The 27,319-nt window shown below is 44.0% G+C and overlaps 1 protein-coding gene and 1 long non-coding RNA gene across 3 annotated transcripts; one reads left to right on the forward strand and one right to left on the reverse strand.

The window, feature by feature from the left end:
- The first annotated feature begins 7,034 nt into the window (after window positions 1-7,034).
- On the forward strand, window positions 7,035-18,295 carry RSPH3 (radial spoke head 3). 2 transcript variants are annotated; one of them, XM_070419173.1, is made up of 8 exons: window positions 7,035-7,371; window positions 9,964-10,051; window positions 11,366-11,507; window positions 12,770-12,915; window positions 13,870-14,073; window positions 15,060-15,222; window positions 17,384-17,470; window positions 17,881-18,295. In XM_070419173.1, exons 1-8 carry the CDS (start codon window positions 7,256-7,258, stop codon window positions 18,156-18,158), a joined length of 1,224 nt encoding a protein of 407 aa, XP_070275274.1. In that variant the 5' UTR covers window positions 7,035-7,255; the 3' UTR covers window positions 18,159-18,295. The 2 variants fall into 2 exon arrangements, with proteins under 2 accessions (XP_070275274.1, XP_070275275.1); XM_070419174.1 differs by lacking the exon at window positions 7,035-7,371 and adding an exon at window positions 7,698-7,758.
- LOC139012998 (uncharacterized) lies at window positions 11,665-26,531 on the reverse strand. The gene is made up of 3 exons (XR_011471914.1): window positions 26,443-26,531; window positions 23,464-23,614; window positions 11,665-12,168 (listed from the first exon to the last, which is right to left on the reverse strand). It is a non-coding gene; the product is annotated as an uncharacterized lncRNA (long non-coding RNA).
- Between the last annotated feature and the right edge of the window lie 788 nt (window positions 26,532-27,319).

Here is a 27,319-nt window from a genome sequence, read left to right on the forward strand (position 1 = left end):
TGTTCATTCTTTTTTTGTTTTTGTTCATCCTCAGCTGAGGATATTTTCCCATTGATTTTTAGGGAGAGTGTAAGGGAGCGGGAAAGACAGAAACATTCATGTGAGAGAAACACATCAATTGGTTGCCTCCTGCACGTACTCTAACCAAAGCCAGAGAATATGCCCTTGACTGGAATTGAACCCGGGACCCTTCAGTCCGAGGGCCAACACTCTATCTGCTGAACCAAACCGGCTAGGGCTAAAAATGTTCATTCTTCACTGACATGTTACTTCCTTTCCCTCTGTTCACAGAACCCCACCAAGAAAATCATTCACACATTGATTCACTCAACAAGCACTTGCTGAATATATGCATTTGTTATTCTGGACCAGCGGTTCTCAACCTGTGGGTCGCAACCCCTTTGGGGGTTGAACGACCCTTTCACAGGGGTCGCCTAAGACCATCGGAAACACATATATAATTACATATTGTTTTTGTGATTAATCACTATGCTTTAATTATGTTTAATTTATAACAATGAAAATAGATCCTGCATATCAGATATTTACATTACGATTCATAACAGTAGCAAAATTACAGTTATGAAGTAGCAACGAAAATAATTTTATGGTTGGGGGTCACCACAGCATGAGGACCTGTATTAAAGGGTCGTGGCATTAGGAAGGTTGAGAGCCACTGCTCTAGACTACTAGCAAAGCTGGGGTCTTATGTTTGGGAAAAGAGAATCCCTGTTCTTCCAAGGTTTGCAAAACCATCAAAATGTACCCACTTGAGCCATTTTTCAGCAGAAAACTTAGTATGCAAAACAGAGGACGATAGCAAATACCATATTTCCTGTCATTTTAGTGAATTAAACCTTATTTTTATTGTTTTTTTAGCAAACATAATGATAATTAGTTTGTTAGAGATACTTGGAAATTTTCCTTATTTTATCACCTTCTCTCATAAAATACTGAAAGTTATAATTGTTAAAGAAATATTTCTGTATAGACTAGCTACCAGATGGTGAAGACCTATTTTTTCAGAGGTGGTTTATTAATCATGTAACACAAAGTTAAAACTGCTATAACTCGGATTGCTGAAGGCAGCACATTGAGGCCCAACAATATCATTAAAAATACTTTATTAAGCACCATCGATAATGTATAGATTTCAAGGACAGACACCCCCCCCTCCCCGACTGCTAACTTAAGAAATCATTTTCCAGAATTGGACACTACTAGAAATAGTTACAATTTTTAGCTTCTACCACATGGCCAGGGCTGTGCTAAGTATTTCAGACTGAAAACATTTTTCCCATCATGTTTTTAGCAACTTCTTATTGAGAATCAGAGAATCCTCATCAATCGATGGGTAAGACTGTAAGGTAGGCAGCCTCCAACCTACTCCACTCTACCACTAACCGGACCTCCCCGTGACCCAGCTCAGACCACGAAAACCCTACCACAGTGAAGGCCCCGTGCTTCCCATGGCCATAGGCGAGAGCGGCCAACGCACGGCCAGCGCTATGGTCCTAACGCACCGTTAGAAACATAAATTCTGCTGAATTTTCCTGATTGTGATCTCCCTGGAGGCAGCGCCAGGACCGCCCTCCTCCTGAAGGTCAAGGAGACAGAAACCCACATCAGCTGGATCTCACATACTTGGAGATTTTTAATTGAATTATGTAAGATCTTAACTCTCCATCTGCAGAGGGCACATTACTGAGGAATCAGAGTACAAACATTTTGCTAGAGGTGGAAACAAATCACTTTCTGGCACTATTTTAACTGTAGACTCAGACCCTGTGTGGCGTCCACTCCCGGGTACAAATTCCATGTCAGGGAGGAAAGACCCGGGGGGGCGGGGTGGCCCCCCTCCTATTACAGGCAGTAGAGAGGGGCCCGGGAGCCACAGCATCTCTGGAGGAGATGAGACCCGAATTCACAGCCCCTGAGTCCACACCCGACATGTGCCACCAGGGGCTGGGCGCCCACAGTCTGAGCCCCGTTTTCTTCACCCATGAAATAGGGGAAATCCTAGCACCACAGCAGCTGTGGAATTAAAGAACTCAACCCCAAAAATACGACAGGGTCCCCCCTATGCCATTCCTCTGCTTCCACCTCGGCCTCGCAGAAAACTCTCTGAGTTGGGATTTCTCCAGGCTGCTGCCACGACTGCCCTTCCTTCAGCGCCCACCGCCGAAGGCCCCTCCTCTCCCCCTTCCCGAGGTCCTCTCTTCTGTCTGGTCTGGATTCAGACTCCACGGGAGGAGATTTCGGGCGCTATCCTTTCTTTCCTTTCTTACTTTAAGCATTTTCTGAGCTCCGCGTGGGTGCCAGGGGCTGTAACCAGATGGGGAGTTCTTTGTTTTGTTCTGTTTTAAATTCTCTGCCATTTCATTTAATTGTCAGGACATCATGAGGCGAATGTTCATATCCACGTTTTTATGTGCGAAGAGGATGTAACTCGCCCCAGATCACACACCAATGCGAGAGGAAGTGGGCATTTGATGGGCCACATGCTGACGGCGGCTCTTTTCCTCCGTCCCAGCCTGCGGGATGAGGGGCACATATTCGAGACTGGTTGTAGGTTTTTTCCTGTAATAAAATCTGTTCTATTCCACAAACCTGAGATACTTTTAAATCCACAGAGAAGTTCCATCAAAATGGGTGAAGTTTACCTTTGATCGGAGATAAAGGCCAAGGAACTCCTTGGCTTTCAACTAAAACCACGTGGATTCTAGCACGATTTGATGGCCTGCGTCTGTTTTTCCGGTGAAACTGAGGCCCCGGGGCACAGCGCACGCAGAGGGGGAGCCGAGGGGCTGCCCCGAGAATGGCGTCCCTGACTCCCCAGTTGGATCGCTTCTGCCAGGTTCATCTCAAAGAAATCTACTCGAGGCTCAGAGCCTTTCACAAAAACAACTCTCATTTTTCAGAAGAGGAAGAGGTCGGGGTTTTTTATATCTCCTTACAAGAAGTTTCCATCCGCTGGCTTCGAATTTTACTTTTTATTCAAAAGCCCAGCGTGGCTTTGAGTTGGAAACGTCCCAGGACCTGAGCGCCCTTTTCTCACGCTCTGAGTCACGGCTTTGCCCTGTGGGGTGGGCAGCATCCTCTCACCCGACTGGGAGCTGCGGAGGCTCTTCCATCAGAAGGAAGTGATCGGAAACACCTCATTCTGAGCTCCCGGAGGAACGGAAACAGAGCAGCTCCGGCCCTGAATGTGAGCCTCAGAGCCAAGCAACAGCTTCGCGGAGAATGGGGTCGGTCTGGGCTCTGCTCCTTCAAGCCCGATCTCCTAGAGCAGTGGTTCTCAAGCTTCTGGCCCTTTAAATACAGGTCCTCATGTTGTGACCCAACCATAAAATTATTTTTGTTGCTACTTCATAACTGTCATGTTGCTACTGTTATGAATCGTCATGTAAATATCTGATATGCAGGATGGTCTTAGGCGACCCCTGTGAAAGGGTCATTCAACCGCCAAAGGGGTCGCGACCCACAGGTTGAGAACCGCTGTCCTATAGGAAAAAAGAATGCGAAAGTCACCAACACAGACTCAAGAGTGAGCACTGATATTTACGTGGAACGAGAAACAACACCACACGCCGTCAATGTAATGAAGCTGACATTAAATAAATTGTAAATTTAATGAAGCTGTATTTTGGTAACAAACAAAATCCCCCTCAAAATTACACAATATTTTTATTAACACTGCCCCCAGGAGTGACATTACAGACTCCAGAGACGGTTCGATAACGCTCCTTTTTGTACAGTTTTAGGATGCATACCCTTTTTAGTCACTTCTTCCTATAAATAAAGATTTTGTAGCCCTGACCAGGTAGTCCCAATATGCCAAGATTTTGGGTTTGATCCCTGGTCTGGGCACACAGGAGAAACAATCAATGAATGCATCAATAAGTCAAACAACAAATCAATCACTCTCTCTCTCTCCCCCTTGTTCTCGCTCTCTTGCTCTCTCTCGAAATCAATTTAAAATTATTTTTAAATGATTTTGTAATATTTTCTGTTGAGAGAATAAAAGTTAATTTTTTTTAGCTTGATTAAAATTTGAGGTTCTCTTCAACATTAATAGTTGAGTCATTCCCAAACCTCCTGGAGCAGAGACACAGCGTGCCCCCTGCTTCCTGTTCCCATATTCCTGACCCACAGAACGTGGGGGCATAAGAAAATGGTTATTATTTAAGCCACTCATTTCTGGGGCAACTAGTTACACAGAAATAGAAACTAGAAATGTTATTATTCTTAGTATTTTTTTTTTCCTGTGCCTTTAAGGATATATTTCTTACTGAAGTGAGTCACTAACTTCTTAGATCAAGAGGAAATGATAGTGTGTCTGAGATTCTGAGATTTTCTTTAAGGAACAGAAAAACAACAGATCAGCGACATTTCTAGACATGATTATCCTGTGTACATAATGAAATACTGCCCCCATCCCCCATTGACAATGCTGGGACATTCACAAGTCCAGGGGGGAGGAAGATAAAGAGAAGCTTGAGAACTGAAACACCGTTCACTGGTCCTGCCCAACTAAAAGTACCACAAGTCAGGCAAAAGTCAGAAAAGATGCAGAAAAATATGTGACACCCTGCCCATGAAAAGGATCAATACACGGCCCCCTTCCGCTCTCACTTGGAGAAAGGGCCGGGGGGGGGCGGGGGGGGGGGGGTCCTTCTGAGCATCGTATCTCCACCAGGTAAAGAGTTGCACCAATATTAACAGAAACTGGAACCAAGTCACCTTTAAGAGGTCATCAAACATGACACGTCTTCTGAAACATGGAGTAGAGCCCGTGATGTGAGAAATACGTTTTCTGGGGAATGGCAGCAGCGTCCGGAGGAACAGCCCTGGGAGGTTCTGCAGGCCAGTCGCACACCTGCACTTTGGTCCGAAATGAGTAGGTCGGTCTTATAAATCCTAGTGGACCGTAAAGTCCTCATCACTGAGCTTTTCATTTTTTAAAAATATTTTTTTATTGGTTTCAGAGAAGAAGGAAGAAGGAGAGACAGAAACATCAATGATGAGAGAGAATCATTGAGTGGCTGTCTCCTGCACGACCCCTACTGGGATTGATCCCGCAACCCAGGCATGTGCCCTGACCTAGAATCCAACCGTGACCTCCTGGTTCATAAGTCGACGCTCAACGCTGAGCCCCGCCGGCCAGACTGAATGTTTCGTTTTTAACTGCTGCCTTGGGGAGCAGAAGTCTTCAAGTGTTTTTCATGGGGGACAGGATGGGGGTGCTCACATTAGTGTCATTCAGATCCTGACTCCAGTGGTGACTGAAGCCCCATCCCCACAACACTGCCGTTCCTGAAGTCACGGAACCACCCTGGTACACTTCAAACATTCTCCTCTTGCCCAGCAAGTTCAGATGGGTTTCTACCACGTGCAACCAAGAATCTTCACCAGTATAACTGCATAATGTCATACCTACATAGCTACGAAGGTAGGCCTGCATTTCATAAAAATTGTTTTAAATCTTGTTTACATAATACTTCACAATTTTCCAAACACTCTTATACACATTCTTTCGATATGCAAAATAATGGCGTAATACAAGTAAAGCAGTGTCTATTATCTGTTATTTTAAAATAACAACAAAAATGTTGTCTTTGTCAAGAAGACAAAGAATCATTTAAATTTTGCCTGAGGCCACACAGCTAGCAAGTGCAAAACTGTGGTTCAAGTCTAGTCCCCAACTCCAAACGCAGAGCCCTCACTCCACACCCTGCTCTGGGGGTGCCCGCCCGGTGCCCAGGCTCCCCGTACGCGGTGCTATGTACACACATCAAACATCCTGGAGAGAGCCTTCCACCATGTAAATAACTACCTTCTCATTGGCCTGCCTTGCAAATGTGAGTTTATAAAAATAGTATTTCCTGCATGCAAGGTACACTTGGGCTGCAATTATTCTATCGCCTAAAAGCTAACCAAGTATTAGTGACACCTTGTGGCAAAAAACTTGTAAACTCGTGTGCTACTGCTACCACCCACTCTCAGTAGGAAGACGGGGCCACAGGCCTTAGGCACTTACTTCACTGAGGAGTGACAACAGCAACACTTCTGGAGAATAATCTACGGTTAGAGTCTACGCCTCATAGTTAGAGCTCTCGGGGAACACACTTCACTGACACGCAGACAATATTGCTAACAGTGTGACACGAAAACCAAAGCTGCTGGTCTTTCAGCGCAGACCCACCCCACGATACAGAAGTCTTCAGAGCCTGGGCCGACACATGAAGGTGCAGCAGCCTCAAAGGCTCAGCAAAGCGCCCACCCCTTCCCCACAATGATGTCTGTGGGCGGCCCTTGCCGCTGGGTGGACCGGGAGGCCTCGGAGGTGCAGGCGTGGGGACTCCGAGGGGGAGCGGGGACCTGCGGACCAGGAGGGGCTCTCAGATTGCAGCCCAGGGCACATGCCCGGCTGCAGCTCAATTCCCAGTCCTGCCCCAGGCAGCTAATCGAGGATTCTCTCCCATCCTTGATGTCTCTCTCTCTCCCGCTTCCTCTCTGAAATCAATAAAAACATATTTTAAAAAGAAAGAAAGAAGGCGGGAATGCAGGCAAGGCTGCGGAGCGCGGTGGGGGAGGCGGGGTGCTGGGAGACCCCAAGGGCGCCCTGCCGCCCGCAGGTTAACAGAGCGGGGAGCGGGGCGCCACGTGTGTGCGCTGGACCCTCCTGGGCAGCCCGGGTGGCGAGCAGCGGGAGGGCAGCGGGAGAGACAGGCGGGGAGGCCCCCACGGAAGGGAGCGCGAGGCCCGGGCGAACGGCGCCAACACCAGCCCCAAAGCCACACCGAAGCGGGGCCGGGAACCGCTACCGCATCCGCCAGGGACACCGCAGGGGACGCCACGCCCATCGTCCCGGCCGCAGAGCTGCTAACGCGCAGGCGCACCTGCCGGGGGAGGTGCGGTGGGCGGAGTCAAGAGCCGGAAGTGCGCGGCCCCGGGGGCCCTTCCCACGAAACCCGGCCCTCGAAACGACCTGGAGGCCCCGCCCCCTGGCGGAACTCGGGGTTGCTGGGCAACCGGTGCGGGCGCCGCAGTCGGCTCTGTGCTCCCGCTATAGCCTGCGGAGCGCGGCTCCCACCTCTCGCCCTGGCAACTTCCCTCCCGCCCGCCGCCTTCCTGCCTCCTCTGCCGGCGTCCTGGCACCCCTGCCCTGGCACCCCTGCCCTGGCACCCCCTAAACCTCTGCGGGCCCCACCACGCCGTCGCGCCCACCTGCTGCGACGCCAGGTTCCACAAAATGCGAAGCGCTTCGACCCCCGGCGCGGCCCCTGGGACCATGAGCACCTACACCTACACCAGCCGGCCCCGGGCCCCGCCCTGCCGCCTGCGCTACCGGAACGGCCTGACGCAGCAGTGAGTGAGCCCCCGGCCCCCCGGTGCCTCCACCTGCCCCCCAGCCACACCTGCCTCTGCGCTTCCCTCCCCTCCACACCCCGAAACGGAGGTGCTGCCCCGACAGTTCTCAGGCGTGCGGAGGGGCGAGGGCAGAGGGGCCTGGGTGTCCTCCGCGGTGAACTGTCAGGGATCGGGAATTGCTGAGCCGTTTCACAAAGTTTGACTCAACTGATGCTTCTTGTTGGCCAACCGTGTGTCAAGCACCTTCCTACAGTCGTTTGCATACATTTTCTTACTGGGTCCCCGGGGCTGTGAATTGGTTTTATAACTCCACGATGCAACTAAGAAAACAGCTACAACCCTTGGTTGCGGGCACATCCCCAGTGCGGGGTGTGCAGGAGGCAGGTGATGGATGTTTCTCTCTCATCGATGTTTCTAGCTCTCTATCCCTCTCCCTTCCTCTGCAAAAAAAAATCAATAAAATATATTTTAAAAAAGAAAGGAAACAGGTACAAAAGTGTCACAGTAATAGCATGTCCAAAATGGGAGCCACGCCAGGCTTTGGTCAAAAATCAGGTGATCCTATCATGCTGGACCCCAAGTGGTATTTTTACATTAATGAGCATTTGCTAATATTCAGATATCTATGTTTTCAAGGGACCGTAATCGTTATGGTTCTCTTGAAGTTCTTTGCATGAGCATCAACTTTTGGAATCATCAGAACTTCCCAAGAATGAAGATTCCGTGGAAGCAGGAACCTTTCTGTCTGTCATCTCACCTGGGCCATGCCCGGGCACAATAAGCTCTCAATACAAACTGCTGAATTAATGATCCGGCATCAGCACTGTAACTCTTGGTGCTTATTTCAAAAACTGAGTCCAAATTCATAATTATCTTATTCTGACAAAGGCATTTTTAATAAATACTTATCACTTTTAAGAAACCCAAAATAGAAACTTTAAACTTGGAGAGAGATTGTTTATATTGATAAAGGATTCAGTTTCAAAAGGCATTTCTTTCAAAAGCACTTTCTGGCCCTAGCAGGTTTTGCTCAGTGGATAGAGCATCAGCCTGCACACTGAAGGGTCCCAGGTTTGATTCCGGTCAAGGGCATGTACCTTGGTTGCGGACACATCCCCGGTAGGGAGTGTGCAGAGGCAACCAATCAATGAGTCTCTATCATCATTAATGTTTCTCTCTCTCTCTCTCTCTCTCTCTCACTCTCCCTTCCTCTCTGAAATCAATTTTACAATTTTTTTTTAATTAAAAATAAAGGATAGGGAACCTGCCTTTCCTTTTAAAAAAATACACAACCAAAAACACTTTCTGGTGCCTTTAAGTGGTTGCTTATAAGTCATTACTATTAAATCTGACCAACAGATGAAATAAGAATCATTGGTGATTCATTCGGAATGATTTTTTTTAAATATATTTCATTGATTTTTTACAGAGAGGAAGGGAGAGGGATAGAGAGTCAGAAACATCAATGAGATAGAAACATCGATCAGCTGCCTCCTGCACACCCCCTACTGGGGATGTGCCCACAACCAAGGTACATGCCCTGGACTGGAATTGAACCTGGGGCCCTTCATTCCACCGGCTGATGCTCTATTCACTGAGCCAAACCGGCTAGGGCTGATTTTTATATATATATATATATAGAGAGAGAGAGAGAGAGAGAGAGAGAGAGAGAGAATTAGTTGATAAGTTGCAGGACCTTGCTTATATTGAACTAATCTGTTGATTCAAGCCATGGAAGGGGTGTGGTATATGTATGTGTATTTGATTTTTCAGTTTAAAATTATCCTTATTGGTGGTTTTCAATTTACAAAAGTAATACCAGTATATGCTTTTATGTTAGGGCAGTATATGCTTTTTGAAACAAAGGAAAAATACAAAATAAGGATGAATAAAAGCAATGTTCATTATCTCTTGCTCACCTCTACTCCCACTTCCATGTTGTAAACAGATTTAACAATCTTATATTACTATTCTACACCTCCTTGCTGGTACACACATATATATGAGCATATATACATTTAATTAGAAGGTTTAGTTCCAAAATAGAATCATACAACACATATTACTCTGCAATTGATCTTTTCTACTTTTTTACAAGCTCTAATTTCTTTTTTTGTTTTTAATTCTCACTGGAGGATGTGTTTTTATTAATTTTAGAGAGAGAGGGAGGAGATTTCAATAAACAACTTTATGTATTGACCTCTTTATTTTTTTAAAAAATATACTTTATTCATTTCAGAGAGGAAGGGAGAGGGAGAAAGAGATAGAAATGTCAATGATGAGAGAGAATCATTGACTGGCTGCCTCCTGCACGCCGCCTACTGGGGATCAAGCCCACAACTGGGCATGTGCCCTTGATCAGAATTGAACCTGGGACCCTTCAGTCTGCAGGCCAATGTTCTATCCACTGAGCCAAACCAGCTAGGGCTGGCCTCTTTGTTTTTATGAGTCAGATTTCCCCATATTTTTTGGACTGTGCTCAAACAAAAATCTATTTCCTTAAAATATTTTCATCTTAGTCTAAGTCTTACCAAAAAAGGAGTTGACTCCATAGATACCAGCAGTTATTTAGAATTTGTTCTCTCACAGACCTGACGAGCCTTTGCCATTCGGAAACATCATGTATGACAGAAGGGTGATCCGAGGCAACACTTATGCCCTACACACAGAACCGCAGGCAAGTAGAACTCGAGTAAAGCTTTTCACTACATGTGGTGAAGGGCCAGTTTGTTTGTTTGTTTGTTTGTTTGTTTTCATTTCTAATCTGTTGCAGACTAAAACATGTATAAGATAAAATAAAAATGGATTACTAGAAAAACGAATAGTCCTATTAACTATGAAGGAAATTGAATTTCTAATTTAAAAGTTTCCCAAAAGAAATCTCCAGGCCCAGATGGTTTCACTGGAGAATTATACCAAACATGTAAAAAAGAATTTGCATCAATTCTTCACAATCTCTTCTGGAAAATAAAAGAGGAGGGAATACTTCCCAACTCATTTTATGAGGCCAACATTGCCCTGATACCCAAATCAAAGATATGAATAGGTTAGTGTCAATAAAATACATATGAAAACTAAAAAAAGAGATATGAATAGGTAACCACTATGATGTACACCTGAAACCAATATAAAATAACATTGCTTTTCAGTTTCTTAACTGTATATTAAAATTTATTATACCTGGATGGTTATATCAGTACTAGAGGCTCAGTGCATGAAAATTCATGCACTGGATGGGGGGGGGGGGGGTGGTCCCTCAGCCTGGCCTGCCCCCTCTCACAGTCCAGGAGCCCTCAGGGGCGGGAGGCGACCTGGCAGTCGGTAAGGCGATACCCCCATCACACCTCTGCTGCTGCCACTACCAGCAGCACAAGCCTCAGCCGGCCCTGGTTACCTGAGCCTCGAGAGGCCCTGGGCGGCTGGGGGGCTGAGGGAACTGGGGGACTCCAGAGGCAGGTGCGCAGAGCAGCCAGACCCACCTGGGGGTGGGCCCAGCCGTGCCATGCACCTGCCACCCCAGCGGGGCTAAAGGAACTGGGCACCACTATCTTGTGGCTGTGGGCACCGCCATCTTTGAGGGTGTGGCGGTCAATTAGCATATCCCCTCTTTATTGGCTGTGGGCGTCGCCATCTTGTGAGGGTGTGAGGGTCAATTAGCATATTCCCTCTTTATTAGATAGGATACTAGGTTACTAGGCATGAGTGGAAATCCTGCTGAAAATACTTGAATGAGGAAAAGGATTTATTGGATAAGATCCTGCACTGTTTATTCCACTTCGTAGTCGAACTTTCGAGTTGCTTTTGTGCTTTGTCAGACACCTTCCTAGTCACCTGGCAGAGTGCAAGTGACATTTCCATCCCCAGGTCCCTGCTGCTCAGGAAGCCGTGATGCCGGGCGCTTTGCTTCTCCCCAGGAATCACTTTTGCAATGCACTTCTGTTTGCTTTGAGAAATAGTTTCTAAACTGTAGGCCCTTTTCCGTCACTCTCAGCGCGGGCAGACCATTGACGAGCATCTTCAGAAGGCCCAGGAGACTAAGAAGAGGGCGGCTGCCAAAAAACGAGCCCAGGAGCAGCTCCGACCACGCACGCCGGAGCCCGTGGAGGGCAGGAAGCACGTGGACGTGCAGACAGGTAGGTGGCTGGGCCGTGGCCGCTGGCTCCTGGGTTGCTCAGTTTCCTGCCAGTTCTTGTTGTTTGGCCTTCCTGTTATTTAGGTGTCTGTTAAGCTCCCCAGTATTTCCCCCGTCACTTAGTAGAAGGCAATTCATTAAAAAATTCCTAGGTTGTGTATCATTATTATGTTGGCTACACATGGCAATGTGAGATTTTTTTAAAAGAATTTTATGACCAGATTAATTCTCTCTTAGCCCTTTTACATATTTATTTTCAAACTGGGATTATTTCTCACTTTTTTTTATAGTCCAACATGCTTCACTGTTGGACTCACGGGAGAGGAGAGCGATGTAGTCAGTTTGGGCATTTTATTTGTCTCGTGAGAGGGATAAGCCCTTTCAGCTCTGCGCCCTCCGCCTGTCACACGCCTCGTCTGTCCTCCCCACCGTTCTATTCACTCACGTGCTCCCGGGCCGCCTGGCCTCCGCCGGCGAGCACCAGGCCTTTCCAGCCGGTCTGACTATTCTTAGCTGGAGGGGCTTCCCGGACCGATGGGTCTAGCCATGTGGTTGACAGAATCTTGATGATCAGACAGTTCTTGGTGCTTTCCATGGACGGCCACGTAACCACTCAAGGTGCCCCTTGCACCCGGCCACGATAGTGAGCGTGTTCATCAGAGCTGTTTCCGGGAAGTAAAGGCAAAAGAAGGAGAACCATTATTACATGCTTCTTCCCTACCTCAAGGCCAAGTCTAGAATGAGTAAGTCTGTGATTGGCCAATGTAGTTGTCATTCTGTGAGAGATTCATTTTAACGTTTATATCAGCAGCATATTAGGTGATACAGCAGTAGTCAGCTTTTGTTGAGTATTTCCTATATCTCAGAGACTATACCTGGGGCATTACACTTTTAAATATACAGGAATTTTCAAATCTTTATATGTTTATTAGCTTAGGACTCAATTTTATAGGATTATTAGCTTTCCATCTCATATTATACTTTCATCTTATATACATCTATGGTATTAGTTTCATTTTCAAATATAAAGCTCAGTGCTTTCTTGACATTCAGTATATTCTAGCCTCACTGACTCTCTGGTCTTCCAAATACTATATAAAAATGCTTAGTACAACATGTGAATTGAATACCCCATTTGAGCACTTTCTAAGACTTATTTTCTGATCCATTTAATTCTATTTTGAAGGAGCTGAAGTTTCAGATACAGATATATGCTTGAAATAGACCAGAATGTCAAACTCAATGTATATGGTATTCTCTTAGAATTATACCTTGAAGAAATTGCTGACCGCATAATAGAAGCTGATATGGAATGCCAGACAGATGCATTTTTGGACAAACCACCAACACCACTCTTTATTCCTGCCAAAACTGGCCAAGATGTGGCCACCCAAATCCTAGAAGGAGAGGTATAGTACGTTATTTGGACTTCCTTCTGTCTTCATTATAAATAGGTAAAGTTAGGCTTAGTTAAAATCTTAATAAGAATACAAACCACTGCACAATCAAAAAGATTCTACTCACTGGATTTCTTTCCAAATTTATCTCTAATAGTTTTATCCTGAAGTACCCAGAAATATTTTTAAATGCCATGTTCTGATTTCCCCTCTTTGCTGATCAGAGATAAAAATCATTAGCAATGTTTTTTGCTTTTTTGTGTCTGCATTCTTGCTTAATGTATGAGTATAAGTAGACTTGTACCAAATAAGGAAAAATAATATCTCTGAGATAAAAGACTCTGTTAGTTGCTTATAGATTATATAACTTTTATGAAGGTACTCTACATCAAAAAGTTCTAAAATAATTACATTTTCATATCAATGTGGAATGTGTTCTGAAATGTAAGAAGAGAAGGCAGTGCTTCTGTGCATAATGATTTAACTGAGGATGAAGACTTGAAGGAACTTGAAAGAACCGTCATTGAAATTTAGAAGTCAAATAAGTCTTCATAAGCTACATTTTGCCTTTAAATCCTAGAGATGAATCACCATAATGCCCATTATTCTTGTTCCTTGGTTTTTCAACTGTTATCAAAAGCAACCAGTAAAAATTTAGTAGAAAAGGCAGGGAATAAGGAAGAAAAGGATATTTCTCTTGGGATTTAGAGTCTGACCTTAAAATTGTTGAGTATCAGGGTTCATTTTGAAGGCTGCATGGATCTTTCTGTAGCTCTGACTTAATTTTGCCCGCAAACAGAATGCTCCTCTGTGTGCCTGCAGGGCCGTTGTGAGGACTGGGAACCACAGACAAAGCCCGGCGCAGGTCTGGCGCACAGACGCTCATCCTGCCATTCTGGGTGTTTTGTCACTGAGCGTTTGGTTCATGATTAAAATGTGACGTGTGCTTTGTTTTGTGCATTTAAGCTCTTTGACTTTGATCTGGAAGTGAAACCGATGCTGGAAGTCCTGGTGGGAAAGACCATTGAGCAGGCTCTGCTGGAGGTGATGGAAGAGGAGGAGCTGGCCGACCTGCGGGCCACGCAGTACGCGTTTGAGGAGCTGCGCAACGTGGAGCTGGCTGAGGTCCAGAGGCTGGAAGAGCAAGAGAGGCGACACCGGGAGGAAAAGGTAGGTTCCGATTCCTTCCTAGACTGCCCTTGCCTGTGAAACAAGTGTGTTCAACACGGCACGTGATCTGTTTCCGCGGAAAGGCCTTCGGAAATGTGCTAGAAAAGACGCATAGTATTTGTTCAGGTCTCTCCTGTTCTCAGATCATAGGTCGTTTGTGAGCTGAGTCATGTTTTTTAAATCCCAGCATAGGAAACTGCACCTAAATGGAGTACCAACAATTCCTAGGTTATTTAACTTACGTGTGTCCCAATGCAAGGCACTCTTAACTAGCAGGAGCCCCGGTGAAAGAACAGACCAATTTGCCAAAAGTTAGTGGCAGGAGGTGTGGACGGAAAAGGTAAGTGTATCTGAATTGGGGGGCTATAAGACACAGAGGATCTGTGCAGGGTTCTGGGTCTTTCTCAGCGGCTAGACCCTCCCATATCCTTAGAAATACACCAGATCCACTTGAGTCCTTAGAGAACATCTTTAAAATTATAGGTTTTTACAGCCTTTCATAAGGAAACCGTTAGAATCCAATTTTTAAAATATGCCCTAACCTCCAGCTAGGAAGCACGAGGCTCGGTGTGTCTGGCTGACACTGGGAGAATGAATGGTGACGGAGCGCCAGGACACCTGGCACAGCCCAGACAGCTTCCCAGGGCCCCCCTGACTGCGCAGAAAGGCTTAGCTGCTGGGATAGGTTACTGGGTGCCTAATCAAATGGACTTTCAGTTCCCTCCCAAGTGGGAGGAGCATACGGCTTATGGTTAAGATTATGCAAATGCTACGCTATTTGTTTACAAATATAAAATGAACACTGACAGTACCTACTAGCTGTTGAAATTCATTACCATCTTGATGGAAACTAGGAACCTTTAATAGACATCTTGCTGTCCGTTCTTTTGATACAAATATAAGTCCAAATTCTCCCTCGAACTCGCTTCAGGATTGGGGAGGTGGTGACCGCTGAGTAACCATGAATGCTGGGGTCTGTCCTGCAGGAGCGCCGGAAGCAGCAGCAGTGGGAGGTGATGCACAAGCACAAGGAGACTTCGCAGAAGATCGCTGCCCGCGCCTTCTCGCAGCGCTACCTGGCCGACCTGCTGCCCTCCGTGTTCGACAGCCTCAAGGAGGGGGGCTACTTTTTTGATCCGGTTGAGAGAGGTTTGTGGAGGTTCCTATTAGGTTAACTCTGTTACTATGGGCGTCTTCTTCACAGTTCAGATGTATCTCCTGCCCACTTTATTTCCAAATGGGATCTTCCTATCTCTGATGCAGATTTAAAAGTCAATTGTAGTTGTTTTAAGTAAAAGGTGTTACTAATAAGTGGATTATAAAGATCTTGATTTTAGGATGCCAGTTTGCCTTTCTTCAGAAGCAACGTTGGATAGTAGTAAGAAATATGGACTTGATGCGAAAAAGTTTGGGTTTGGGACCCAGCCCCATCCTTAAATAGCTTTATGACCTTTAGTTTTCTTACTGTGAAATGAGGATTACTTAGGAGTTAAATGTCATAATCCATATGAATGTTTGTAAGCTATAAAGCACTGTGTATGTAAGTTGTTGTTATTAACTTTTTCTCAGCTGACTTACTATTCTAATCAAAAACCCCTGGCCCAGCCTGTGTGCTCAGGGGTTGAATGTCAACCCAGGAGCCAGTTCGATTCTGGTCAAGGGCACATGCCTGGGTTGTGGGCTGGATCCCCAGTAGGGGGCATGCAAGAGGCAGCCGATCAATGATTCTCTCTCATCATTGATGTTTCTATCCCTCTCCCTTCCTGTCTCTGAAATCAATAAAAATATATTTAAAAAATAAACTTTTCAGGGCAGCAAGTAAGGTCACTTACTTATTGAGTTAGGTGCCGGCACCGTCCCAGGCACTGCATTAGGTGCTGCCTTGAAGACCCAAACTGCCAGCTTCCCCGGAGCCCCTCCCCGCAGCTCATCTGGCCAATGGCGGTCCGGGCTGCCATTTCTCACTGCCACCCTCCTTCCTCGGGCTCAGAGGTGCTTAAATCCACAACGCTGCGTGCACAGGTGCTGTTTCAAATGGCTAGTAGTATTTGGGGCAGATGCTAGTAATGTGCAGGTTCACTGATTCCATATTCAGTTCAATGTGCAGAGGTCAGATTACACACAAATATTATTAGTTTACATTTATATTGTGCTTTCTAATTTATATAGTGTTTTTCACACATGATGCCATGCGACCCTCCCAGTAACTCTGTGGGGTAGATAGGGCAGGTTAATTCCCATTAATTCCCAAGGCCTGGCTCCCGACCACTCCCCCAGGAGGCGGGAGGCTCAGACCGGCCAGACCCTCCACTGCAGGCCCAGAGCGCTCTCCACGCCACCTGCCACTGCCCTGCTGGGTTTAGCATGAGGTTCTGAAAAAGTCCCTGTAGATCATTTAAAAGCTTGTACAGAGATTCATGCCTAGCTTGAAATTATTTACAGTAATGAATATAATATTCTATCACACTGTTGTCACCCAATTGAAAAATAAAAATTAGATGCCTACCCTCAAAAAAAACCTATTTTTGAACATTAAAATGTATATTATAATGGACCATATTTTTGAAAGGCTTGCATAGCCCTAGCTGGTTTGGCTCAGTGGATAGAGCATCAGCCTGCAGACTGAAGTATCCCGGGTTCGATTCTGGTCAAGGGCACATGCCCAGGTTGTGGGCTCCATCCTCAGTGGGCGGGGGTGGGGGTGGGGGGGCGTGCAGGAGGCAACCGATCAATGATTCTCATTATTGATGTTTCTATCTCTCCCTCTCCCTTCCTAAAAAAATAAAAATAAATAAAAGGCTTATACAGTAGTGGATTTCATTTCAGTTGGAACAGCTTTATCACTGTGGAAACCCCCAGTTTATAGAGGCCTTCTTCTCAGATGCCCTCTGACCTGTACTCTTCGGAGTCTTGATCAGTAACCATTGGCCCCAGGCTAAGGTGGGGGCGTGTTTTTCCAGGCATTGCTCAATCCCAGGTTGGCTCTGCATGTAGATTGCTCTTCTCCCAAGTCCACACCCCCTCCCACCCCCACCTCCTTACTCCATCTCAGATGCACCTGTAAAGCCAATTCTAAGGAAGGCCTCATAGTTTTGAAAATACTATTTCTACTGCAATAGACAGGAAATGGGCCACTACATATAGAGAGAATACGGCAAAACTAATGCTGTGTGAGTCTATTTAACATTTTGTATTAAGAAAATAATTTTGACAATATTGACATTGTAACCTTAAGGGAAAAGCAGATTCTTCCTATCTATAATGATTCATAAAAATTACTTAATGATTACAATTAACTTTTTTATCGTAGATATTGAGCTCGGATTCCTTCCATGGCTAATGAACGAAGTTGACAAAACCATGGAGCACAGCATGGTGGGAAGGACAGTGCTTGACAGTAAGTTATTTTATTTAAAAGTCTTCTCTCAAATTTTTCAGTAGAAAGAATAATAGAAGAAAGATGTTAACTTTACAGTTTTAGTTCTCAATTTTTCAGTACATCAGTTATATTACTTAACCAGCATGCACATTTTTACCCTCAATATTATTTTTTATTCTTCTATACTTTAATCAGAATTCATATCTTTTGTCGTTACTTTATGAGTGGTATCTTGTTAAAAAGGCATTGAGGATAACTCATATTCGATTCATTAAGCGGCTCAGAAAGGAAGAGCACTGGCCGTATAAAAGACCCCGACATGGGGGAGGGCTGAGGTCTGGTAAATATTTTATGTGCATCCACACATCAGCATTATCACCACTAAAATACAAAAAATCACAGTGACTTCTGTACATACAATTTTTCAGTGTTGATTCGTGAAGTGGTTGAGAGGAGGCTGAACACGTATGAGCAAAAGGAGGACAAGCATCCGTTCCTGAAGCCCGAGGACGGGCCTGGTGGTCGTGGACCCACGAGAGACCCCACGACGGGTGATGACTTCCAGGAGCAGAGGTCGCTCGCAAGCACAGATGCCCCATATGAGAAGCTAATAGAGGAAGAAGAGGAGGAAGAAGATCCGTTGGGACTGAGGAGATCCTTGGGGAGGGAAGAACAGTTTCAAGGCAGAGAATCCTGGGAGGGGTGAAACCAGCCTACAGCCAACCAGCATTGCAAGCAATCAGGTAATGAGGGGGGTCCCTCAGGCTATGCAAATTATGTTGAATTTAGTCAACGTGTCTTTTTCTCTAATGGACTGGGCAAATCGAGTATGTTGAAATAAAACTAATAGTAAGTAAAATTTAAATACTTCATTTATTTAATAGTAGAATATCAAGAATCTATAAACTAATGAGAATTATGCTTATATACAGGCTTCCCATTATCACTATATATAACTAACATATTTTTCCTTAATCTTCCTAATTTGTGGGTTTTGGGTCTTTTTAGTAAATATGATCTATAATGTTAGATATCAGAGATGTCAGCCATTGAGCGTCCCTTCTCTGTAGCAGCTATTTTCAGCTGGTATGCCGAGGCACACCAGTGGGCTGCAAGAATTTCTTTTTAATTAATTTCAGAGAGAGGGGAAGGGGAGAGGGAGAAACATCGATGTGAAGAAGAACCATCAATCGGTTGCCTCGTGTATATACCGGGACGGGAACTGAACCTGAAACCTAGGAAGTGCCCTGACCAGGAATCACACCTGCAGCCTTTCTGGGTGTAGGGGACGATGCTCTAGTCAACTGAGCCACCGGCCAGGGCAGACCTTTCAACTTTAGTACATACAAGTCTCATTAAAATATGGTCAGATATTATGAATTATGACAGTGCTATAGTATAGAGAATTCACATTTGACTTTCTAATCTGAACTTGTTTGGAGAATTTAGTGGCACTGTTGAAAATCAGATGTTTTATCTCTAAAGTCATATTACTGTTTTTTGTTTGTTTTTGGGTTTTTTTTGGTTAATCCTCACTCAAAGATATTTTTCCATTGATTTTTAGAGAGAGTGGAAAGGAAAGGGAGAGACAGAGAGAAACATCGATGTGAGAGAGATGCAGGGCCAAGAAACCTGCAACCAAGGTACGTGCCCTTGACCAGAATCGAACCCAGAACCCTTCAGTCTTCGGGCCGACGCTCTAGCCACTGAGCCAAACCGGCTAGGGTTCATGTTACTCTTCAGCAGTCACTGAAGTCTTCTCAGGTTTTGGGTAGATGTAGCCTATTTCTCTCAGAATATTTATAGATATATAAGCTGTAGTGGTTTGACATAACGTGCAGTTATTGACACATTTACCTCAATTTCTTCTTAAATTAGGTACCAAAAACGTGTCCATATTTTAACAATGGAGAAGAATATCTTTCTCCAGTTATAAAAAGGACTTGTACTGTATGACTATGTAGCATTCTGTGGTTCTCCAACCGTCTTCCCACCCATCGCTGTATCATTGACACCTCATAGCACCCCTTCTGAAAGTGTGAGTGACAGTGTCTGCTTGTCAGCCTCAGTCATTCCTTCGTTACCAGCGAACACTCCCCGAGTGCCTGCTGTAGAGATACATGAAACGGCTGCGGGTAAGGAAACCGCAGCCGGGGACTTAAAGGGAAAAGCCTACCAAGTGATGGGATGAAAGCTGGGACCCAGATCTTCTTTCTTCCCATCTAGTGGGCTTTCCTCTAAACCAGCGTTTCTCAACCTGTGGGTCGCGACCCCTTTGGGGGTCGAACAACCCTTTCACAGGGGTCTCCTAAGACCATTAGAAAACACATATATAATTACATTTTGTTCTTGTGATTAATCACTATGCTTTAATTATGTTCAGTTTGTAACAATGAAATTGGGGTCACCACAACATGAGGAACTGTATTAAAGGGTCGCGGCGTTAGGAAGGCGGAGAACCGCAGCCTAAACAACCTTGAGTCCTTGTGGGTTACAAAGAATAACGTTGAATAAATTATTGTATTCACAGCATTTTTAAAATTGGAATTGCACCTGTTATCCATTGCTGGGTTAGCAGTCTTCATAATCATGCTCAAATTTGTATGATTGATTGCGGCAAGAAGACCTAAACATTTTTTAATTAGGGTTGTTGCTGATTATTATTACTATTATTATTATTGACTTTGAAATACCTATAATCTTAAGAATGCTTTCAAAATGGAGCTGAGATGATCTTTTACAAATTCTAACCCTTTTTTACAATAATCCAGTCCACTAAGCACTTCTCAGGTGCTTTGCTAAAACATTCAGGCTTGTGCTCTATAATTCCATAAGTTAACTCAGTTTATTAAAATATACAGAAATCTTCCCTAGCCAGCTTTAGTTGGTGGTCAGAGAATCGGCCTGCAGACCAAAGGTTTGATTGCCAGTCAAGGGCACGTACTTGGGTTGCAGAATCGATCCCCGGCCCTTGTTGTGGTGCATGCAGGGGGCAACCAGTCAGTGGGTCTCTCTCATATCAGTGTTTCTCTCTCTCTCCCCCCTCCTCCCTCCGCTCCATACTCTCTGAAGAGATCAATGGGAAAAATATCCTCAGGTGAGGATTAAAATATATATGTGTGTGTATATATATGGAGAGAGAGAGAGAGAGAGAGAGAGAGAGAGAGAGAGAGAGAGAGAACAAAAGTAATTGAGACGTTAGGGCATTGTCCCTGTGAGAAAAAAAAACCCAGAGAAATACATTATATATTATCTGGAGAAAAAAATATTGAATGGGAATTTTCAATTTTCTCAAAGTTTATGAAGAATTTCTTCAAACACATGAACTATTTAGTGGTAAATCATAAGGCAATATGCTTAGGTTCCATATGTCTAGCTTTTTGTAACTGTAAGCAACTCTGCAAATGGATTAAATGCATAAAAATCTTCAAATTCGAATTGACTTTGCCCACGTTTGCTAATACTCTTCTTATGAGTTCTATTCCTTTCTGTTGTTTCAACTAACACTAAGCTAACAGAAGCTAAATAGTAATAAAATGGATGGTCTGTTGTTATCCCTGACATAACTTCTCATGTCACTAAAACAGATCAGGGCGGTAGAAGTAATTTCTCTAGTGTGGGTAGGCATCGTGACTCGAGTCTGTATTTCATAGCTCAGTAGTCATAGCCATTTACTCAGTTTATTTGGGATGAAGGCATTCTGAAAGGCTCCACATGGATTAATTGCCCCATAGACCAATTAGCACCTATTGTTTCTTGGTTGTAGTTCCTAAGTCTGATCAGAACCAACCTTTACAAGCTTGTTCACAGTCAGGAATATAAACAAGAAGGTTACAAATAGTGTGTCACTGTCACTAAAAAGTATTCCTAATGGTATTAGATTGGTATCTATAATTCTCACTTTGAATTCGGGCATATTTACCTTTGTGTTTTAGTGATTGCAGTTACCTTACAAATTAAAATTTAATAAATTGATAGTTTAGATGATATTTTTTTATTTTTCATAATCATGAAAATACTTTAACTGAAATATATGAGTTAAAAGATACAGTACTGGTATTGTAAGTTATTTATAAATAAAATCAATCTAGATACTTACAAGTTTGACATTTTAGGATAAAGGTATCTTAAAGATAACATTTAAGCAATTTTCAATCCATTCGGAAATAGAGTGTAAAACACAGTATGGCTCAGTTGGATGGGTGTTGTTCCATGCATCAAAAGGTTGCAGGTTCGATTCCTGGTCAGGGCACATGCCCAGGCTGCAGTTCAATCCCTGGTAGGGAAACTTGATGTTTCTCTCTCTCCCTATCCCTTCCTCTCTCTAAAAAAATCAATCAAAAATATTTTTTAAAAACATGAATATATTTTTACCACTATGTACACTTATAATATTTATAAATACTGAATAGTTTTATTTTTGTATAGTTGTATATATTATCATCTAAGATTTTATATTATCCTAGAGGCCCGGTGCACGGATTCGTGCACTTGAAAGGAAATTAATTAGAAGGTGGCCAGCGGGGTGGGACTGGGCGAGACAGGCCGGACACGCCCTGGAGCCAACCTCCCATGGTCCCTCCCCGGCCGGCCCCACCTGGGGTGGTGCCAGGGCTTGAAGGGCATCTGTGGAGTGAGCAGGGTCCCTCCTGCAGGTGGGGTCCCTCTGCCTGGCTTGCAGGGATCCGGCCAAAATCAGCAGTCCTACATCCCCCGGGGTGGGGGGGGGGGGTTCCCCGAGTGTGAGAGGGCACTCTGCAAAGTTGCTGTTGCTCGGCAACTCCTACATTGAGCATCTGCCCCCTGGTGGTCTGTGTGCGTCATACCCACTGGCCTTTTATATATATAGATTGACATCCATATTTACCACTAGGTGTCAGTAAAATCCTAAAGTAAAATTAACTTGCTTCCAACTTCATACATAATTTAATAACCATTAAAGAGACCTTAGTAGACAGAGTTCAAAAATAGATTGTATTCCTTAGAGTCTCTAGATTCACATGGAATATCTTTTGTTAAATATCATTTTTTATTTTCAATTACAGTGGACATACATCATTATATTAGTTTCAGGTGTACACCCCAGTCCATTACATAACTTATAAGTGATCATCCCAATCAATCTCGCACCCATCTGACACCATATGTCGTTACTGGAATATTATTGACGATATTCCCTATGCTGCACTTTACATCCCCATGATTATTCTGTAACAACCAATTTGTACTTCTTAATCCGTTCACTTTTTTTGCTCACCTCCTCAACCCCCCTACCATCTGGCAGCCTTCAAAATGTTTTTTGTATCAATGAGTCTGTTTCTGTTCTGCTTGTTCATTTGTTTTGTTTTTAGGTTCAGTTGTTGATACATATGTACTTATTGCCATTTTATTGCTCATTTTTTAATTTTTTCAGAAGAAGCACTGAATGCCTTATCTTGCCCTAAAGCCATCTGCCAGCTCTGTTAGTGGGGGCTGTGCAGGAGGCAGCCAATTGATGATTCTCTCTCATCATTGATGTTTCTGTCTCTCCCTCTCATTTAAAAAAAAATCAACATCTTCAGAGCTTTGGAAATTAACCAAAGATTTGCAACAATGAAGAGCACTTATTCAAGAAAATGGCTAAAAATCAGTAAGAACAGTAAGTTCTGTGGCATTTTAACTTGCCCTCATTCTTCCCAGCTCTATGTTAGCTTTGAAAACCAACAAACTCAGAACTATCGTCACTGAGGAAACCAGCAGCCTGGAGGGAGAAAACAGGCTTGGGTTTCCCCAAAAAGCCACATTCCTAGAAATTTGTCACTATTTGACCTGTCTGGCAGCTCCCCGGAAAAGTGCATTTACAGGGCTTATCTTTATTTGACCTGACTCAGCGCTTGCTCAGTGAGGAAAGTTTTAACACTAGAGCATTTATAAAATTAATTTTAAAAAAAACAACCAGCAGCACTTGTTTAATAGCACAGCTGCCTGAGGCAGAAATACCAGTTGGAACAAACAAGAGGCTGGCCACAAACCTTGAACGAGAGAGATCTGCGAATTAGATGCTCATCGGGCGCTTTGAAGAGCTTCACCAGTTCCTGGGGATCTGTATGCAGGGCGCTTTGTAGGGCTGTGTGCATGCCCAGAAAGTCCCGCGAAGACTCACCTCTGGCCTACCTTGAGGTTCTGCGTCAGCAAGAATTGAAAGCTAAGTCAGAGTTGTAAGCTGCTGAAATCCTGAAGGCATGTCCCAGCACATCTAGGGCCCATCAGCGAAGGGTGAGAGGCTTACTGGTTCGGGGCGCTTAAGGAAATCTGGTGACTAAGCTAACTGAGCAGAGACATATCTGGCAGCACACAACAAGGAATACAGAACTTACAGAATTTGGTCAGGAAGGCCATTGCACAGAAGAACAGCAACAACCACCCAGACTGGAGGGGTGGAGCAAGAATCTTATGTCAGAGTTACTACATTTTAACTCATTAAAGTATTAAAATTTAAACCAAAAAACTGGAACACGTGTGAAAATAAGAAAGAACGGTCCATGCAAAAGGAAAAAAGCAGCCAATAGAAACTGTTCCTGAGAAAACCTAGATTTTGACCTTATTAGATAAAGACATTAATCAGCTATTATAAATCTCCAAAGAACTAAAAAAAAAAAATGGCTAAAGAATTAAAGTATGAGAATGATGTCTCACCAAATAGTGAATATCAAGAGATAGAAATTATAAAAAAGAACCAAAGAGAAATTCAGCTGTTGAAAAGTATAATAACAAATGAAAATTTTACGTCAGGGCCTTAGTAACAGATTTGAACTGGTAGAAGAAAGAATTTATGAAATTGAAGTTGTCAATTGAGATTATCCACTCAGAGGAACAGAAAGAAAAATGAAGATAAATGAACCGCCTCGGAGACAAGTGGGGTGTCACAGACAGACTAACAGACACATAAGGGAGTCCTATGAGAAGAGAAAAGAGAGAAAGGATGTCTGAACTGAGCGTGGACTGTCACCCAGAAACAGAGTTTGCATTTCAAGCACAGACAAGGTAATTACCTGCTTTAACAAAAGAAATAATAACCATGAGAGAAAAATAACAGAATCCAAAATGTCCACAATTTAACATTCATAATATCCAGGATATAATAATAAACTGTCCAACACATAACGAACCAAGGAAATGGAACACATTCTCAAAAGAAAAGAAAATCCACTAAGTCCATTGCCAGGGTATTCCAGATACTGTGCCTAGCAGAGGAGGATATTAAACAGCTATTACAATGCTCCTCAATGAAGTTAAATAAAATGTACTTTCAATAAGTAAAAATTAAGAAATCTTAGGAGAGAAATAGAAATGACCAAAGGAAAAAATTCTAGAACTGAAAAATACATCTGAAATTTTTAAATTGGATAGACATATCAGGTGAATGGAAATGAGAATAATACGTAAGTATACTTGAAGAGCAATCAGTAACAATTATCCAGTGTGAAGAACAGGAAAAAAGTGAAAACTATAAGATCATTGATGAACAGGAACCAGAGTAAACAGAAAAAAAATCTCTCAGCAGGACATGCCATGCTCAAGCTGTGGAAAGCCTAACATATATATAGCAAATCTTGAGGGCAGTAAGAGAAAAAGGACAGATTACACACTGAGAAATGATGATTTAACAGGTGAATTGAGATCAGAAACTATTCCTGCCAAAAGAGAACGGACCAACATCTTGAAAGTATGAAAAAAACAACGGACCTGGAATTCTGTCCATCAAGAATGAAGGTGAAACAAAGACATTTTGAGAAAAGAGAAAATGGAAGAATTTACCACCAAGAAATCCACATCACAATAAATGCTAAAGAAAGTTCTTCGGGCTGAAGGGAAATGACACCAGCTAGAAAGTTGGATCCCCCAAAAGTAATAAAGAGAATGAGGAAGGTAAATATCTGCAGACATGCAAAAGATGGCTTTTTAAAAATATATATATATTTTATTAATTTTTTACAGAGAGGAAGGGAGAGGGATAGTTAGAAACATCGATGAGAGAGAAACATCGATCAGCTGCCTCCTGCACACTCCCTACTGGGGATGTGCCCACAACCAAGGTACATGCCCTTGGCCGGAATCGAACCTGGGACTCTTTAGTCCACAGGCCGACACCCTATCCACTGAGCCAAACCGGTTAGGGCTGGCTTTCTTCTCTCTACTTTTTCTCCTTTTAAATTCTTCCCAAGTCATAAAGCTGTTTAAAGCCAAAAATTATAAAACTTGTTCTTGATAATCAAAAGTTAAATGTTTTATTTACCCAGCAAATGTTTGAGGACAAAGTTGCATACCTACACGAGCCAGGCACCATATCAGCCTTTTGTATGTACCCATGTAAACGTTCCGCTGGTCCTGTAAGGTGAGACTCTCCGTCTACATTAGAGGAAATTGAGACTGCGGACTCAGGGGACTTGCCCTGTCTGCTTGGTCATTCATAGCAGAGCCGGTGCCTGGTTCCAGTCCTGTCTGCTCCTCAAGCCCAGGCTCACAGCCACTCATACTACACTGCCTCAGGAAGAGCCAGTCTGTTTGGACTGTAAGAGTTGAGGCACAGCTGGGAAACCTTAAAAAGTGCCAGGAAAGAGAGATGGACAGTAGGAGCCTCACTGTTAGCTGGAGGAGAGGCATGTGGCCCGCAGGGAAACCCCGACTGCAGAAAGAGCAGCTTCAGCAGGGTGGTTGGGGTTCGTCTGGGCATTAAGTGGGAATAAGCAAGAGGTTTTGGAGAAGAAGTATGGAGCTCATAAATATATTAGACGCATACTAGTACTTCATGATGGAAACTGGTGTGAAATTGGTTTAGAAAAGTAAATTGTCCGATTGGAAAACCTTAGAGACAAGGGTGAGATATAGCTGTGTGTGCGCGCGTGATTCTAGAACCACTTTCCAAAACCCTAGACCCCTCGCTAATTACAACCCTCTCTCCTTTCCACCCACTTCTTGAAACATGGATTGCACTGTCCTCCCAGTCTCACCTCCTCCGGGGTTTTTAGTCCATGGCACTCTGAACTTTGTCTTCATTCCCTGGAAGCTAGTCACACTAAGGTCTCCAGTGATTCTCAAGTTTCAAATCCAGCCTGCTTATCTCGTTGAAGTCCAAGTAATTAACATTCCTAACCACTCCTGTTTGAAGCTCAAATTCTTATTTCTCAGATCTCTGTCTTGGTCGGCTCCATATGCTCTTCTCTCTTTTCCCCTTTTCTCTCTCTCTCTCTCTCTCTCTCTCTCTCTCTCTCTCTCTCTCTCTCACACACACACACACACACACACACACACACACACACACATACACACACACACACCAGTGTTCTTCAAGGTTCTCTACTTCCTCATCTCTCACCTAGCATGGCTACTTTACCAACCCTATGGCTTCAACCCACCTGTACTCTGATGGGACCTCAGTCCTGGGCCCCAAATCTGTGTCTCTAACCATCTCTGGACAGCTCTGTCCAGACTGTAAAGAATATGAGGTTTTCTCTGCGTCCAAGTTATCAAGTCAGCCTGCCAGAGCTTCAAGGATGCTGGTAAAAGACAAGCCTTCTAAGTCGGAGATAAAAGGCAGTGGATTACTCAGCAATAACAGCTCCCAGAGTATCAGTAGTTTCACGCTGGTTCCCTGAACCCTAGTTCCCACAAGGTCAAATGAAGGTCAGGTGAAACATGCCCGTGCAGTGGGGTGCCCCATGGAAGAGGGACCCTGAGCTTAGCAAACTGAAATCTCACGGCGGGCAGAAGCCTGCTCTTCTCTCCAGAGGGAGACACGGTCTTTTTTTTCAAACGTTGTGTGGATTTCCTTCAAAGGTTGTTGGCTAAACAAACATCCCTGAAAAAACCGTCTCAAATGAAGGGCAG

This window comes from Myotis yumanensis, unplaced genomic scaffold (genome assembly GCF_028538775.1).
Source record: "Myotis yumanensis isolate MYYU_CA2020_CCGP unplaced genomic scaffold, mMyoYum1.0.hap1 SCAF_6, whole genome shotgun sequence".
In the NCBI taxonomy this organism is placed as follows: Eukaryota; Metazoa; Chordata; class Mammalia; order Chiroptera; family Vespertilionidae; genus Myotis; species Myotis yumanensis.

Bases quoted from the DNA above. Each gene is read 5' to 3' on its own strand.
- RSPH3 (XM_070419173.1), top strand. From the start codon at position 7,256: ATGCGAAGCGCTTCGACCCCCGGCGCGGCCCCTGGGACCATGAGCACC. The intron at 10,052-11,365 runs GCAAGTAGAACT...CGTCACTCTCAG, and splicing joins CCCTACACACAGAACCGCAG to CGCGGGCAGACCATTGACGA. The intron at 17,471-17,880 runs GTAAGTTATTTT...ACAATTTTTCAG, and splicing joins GGGAAGGACAGTGCTTGACA to TGTTGATTCGTGAAGTGGTT.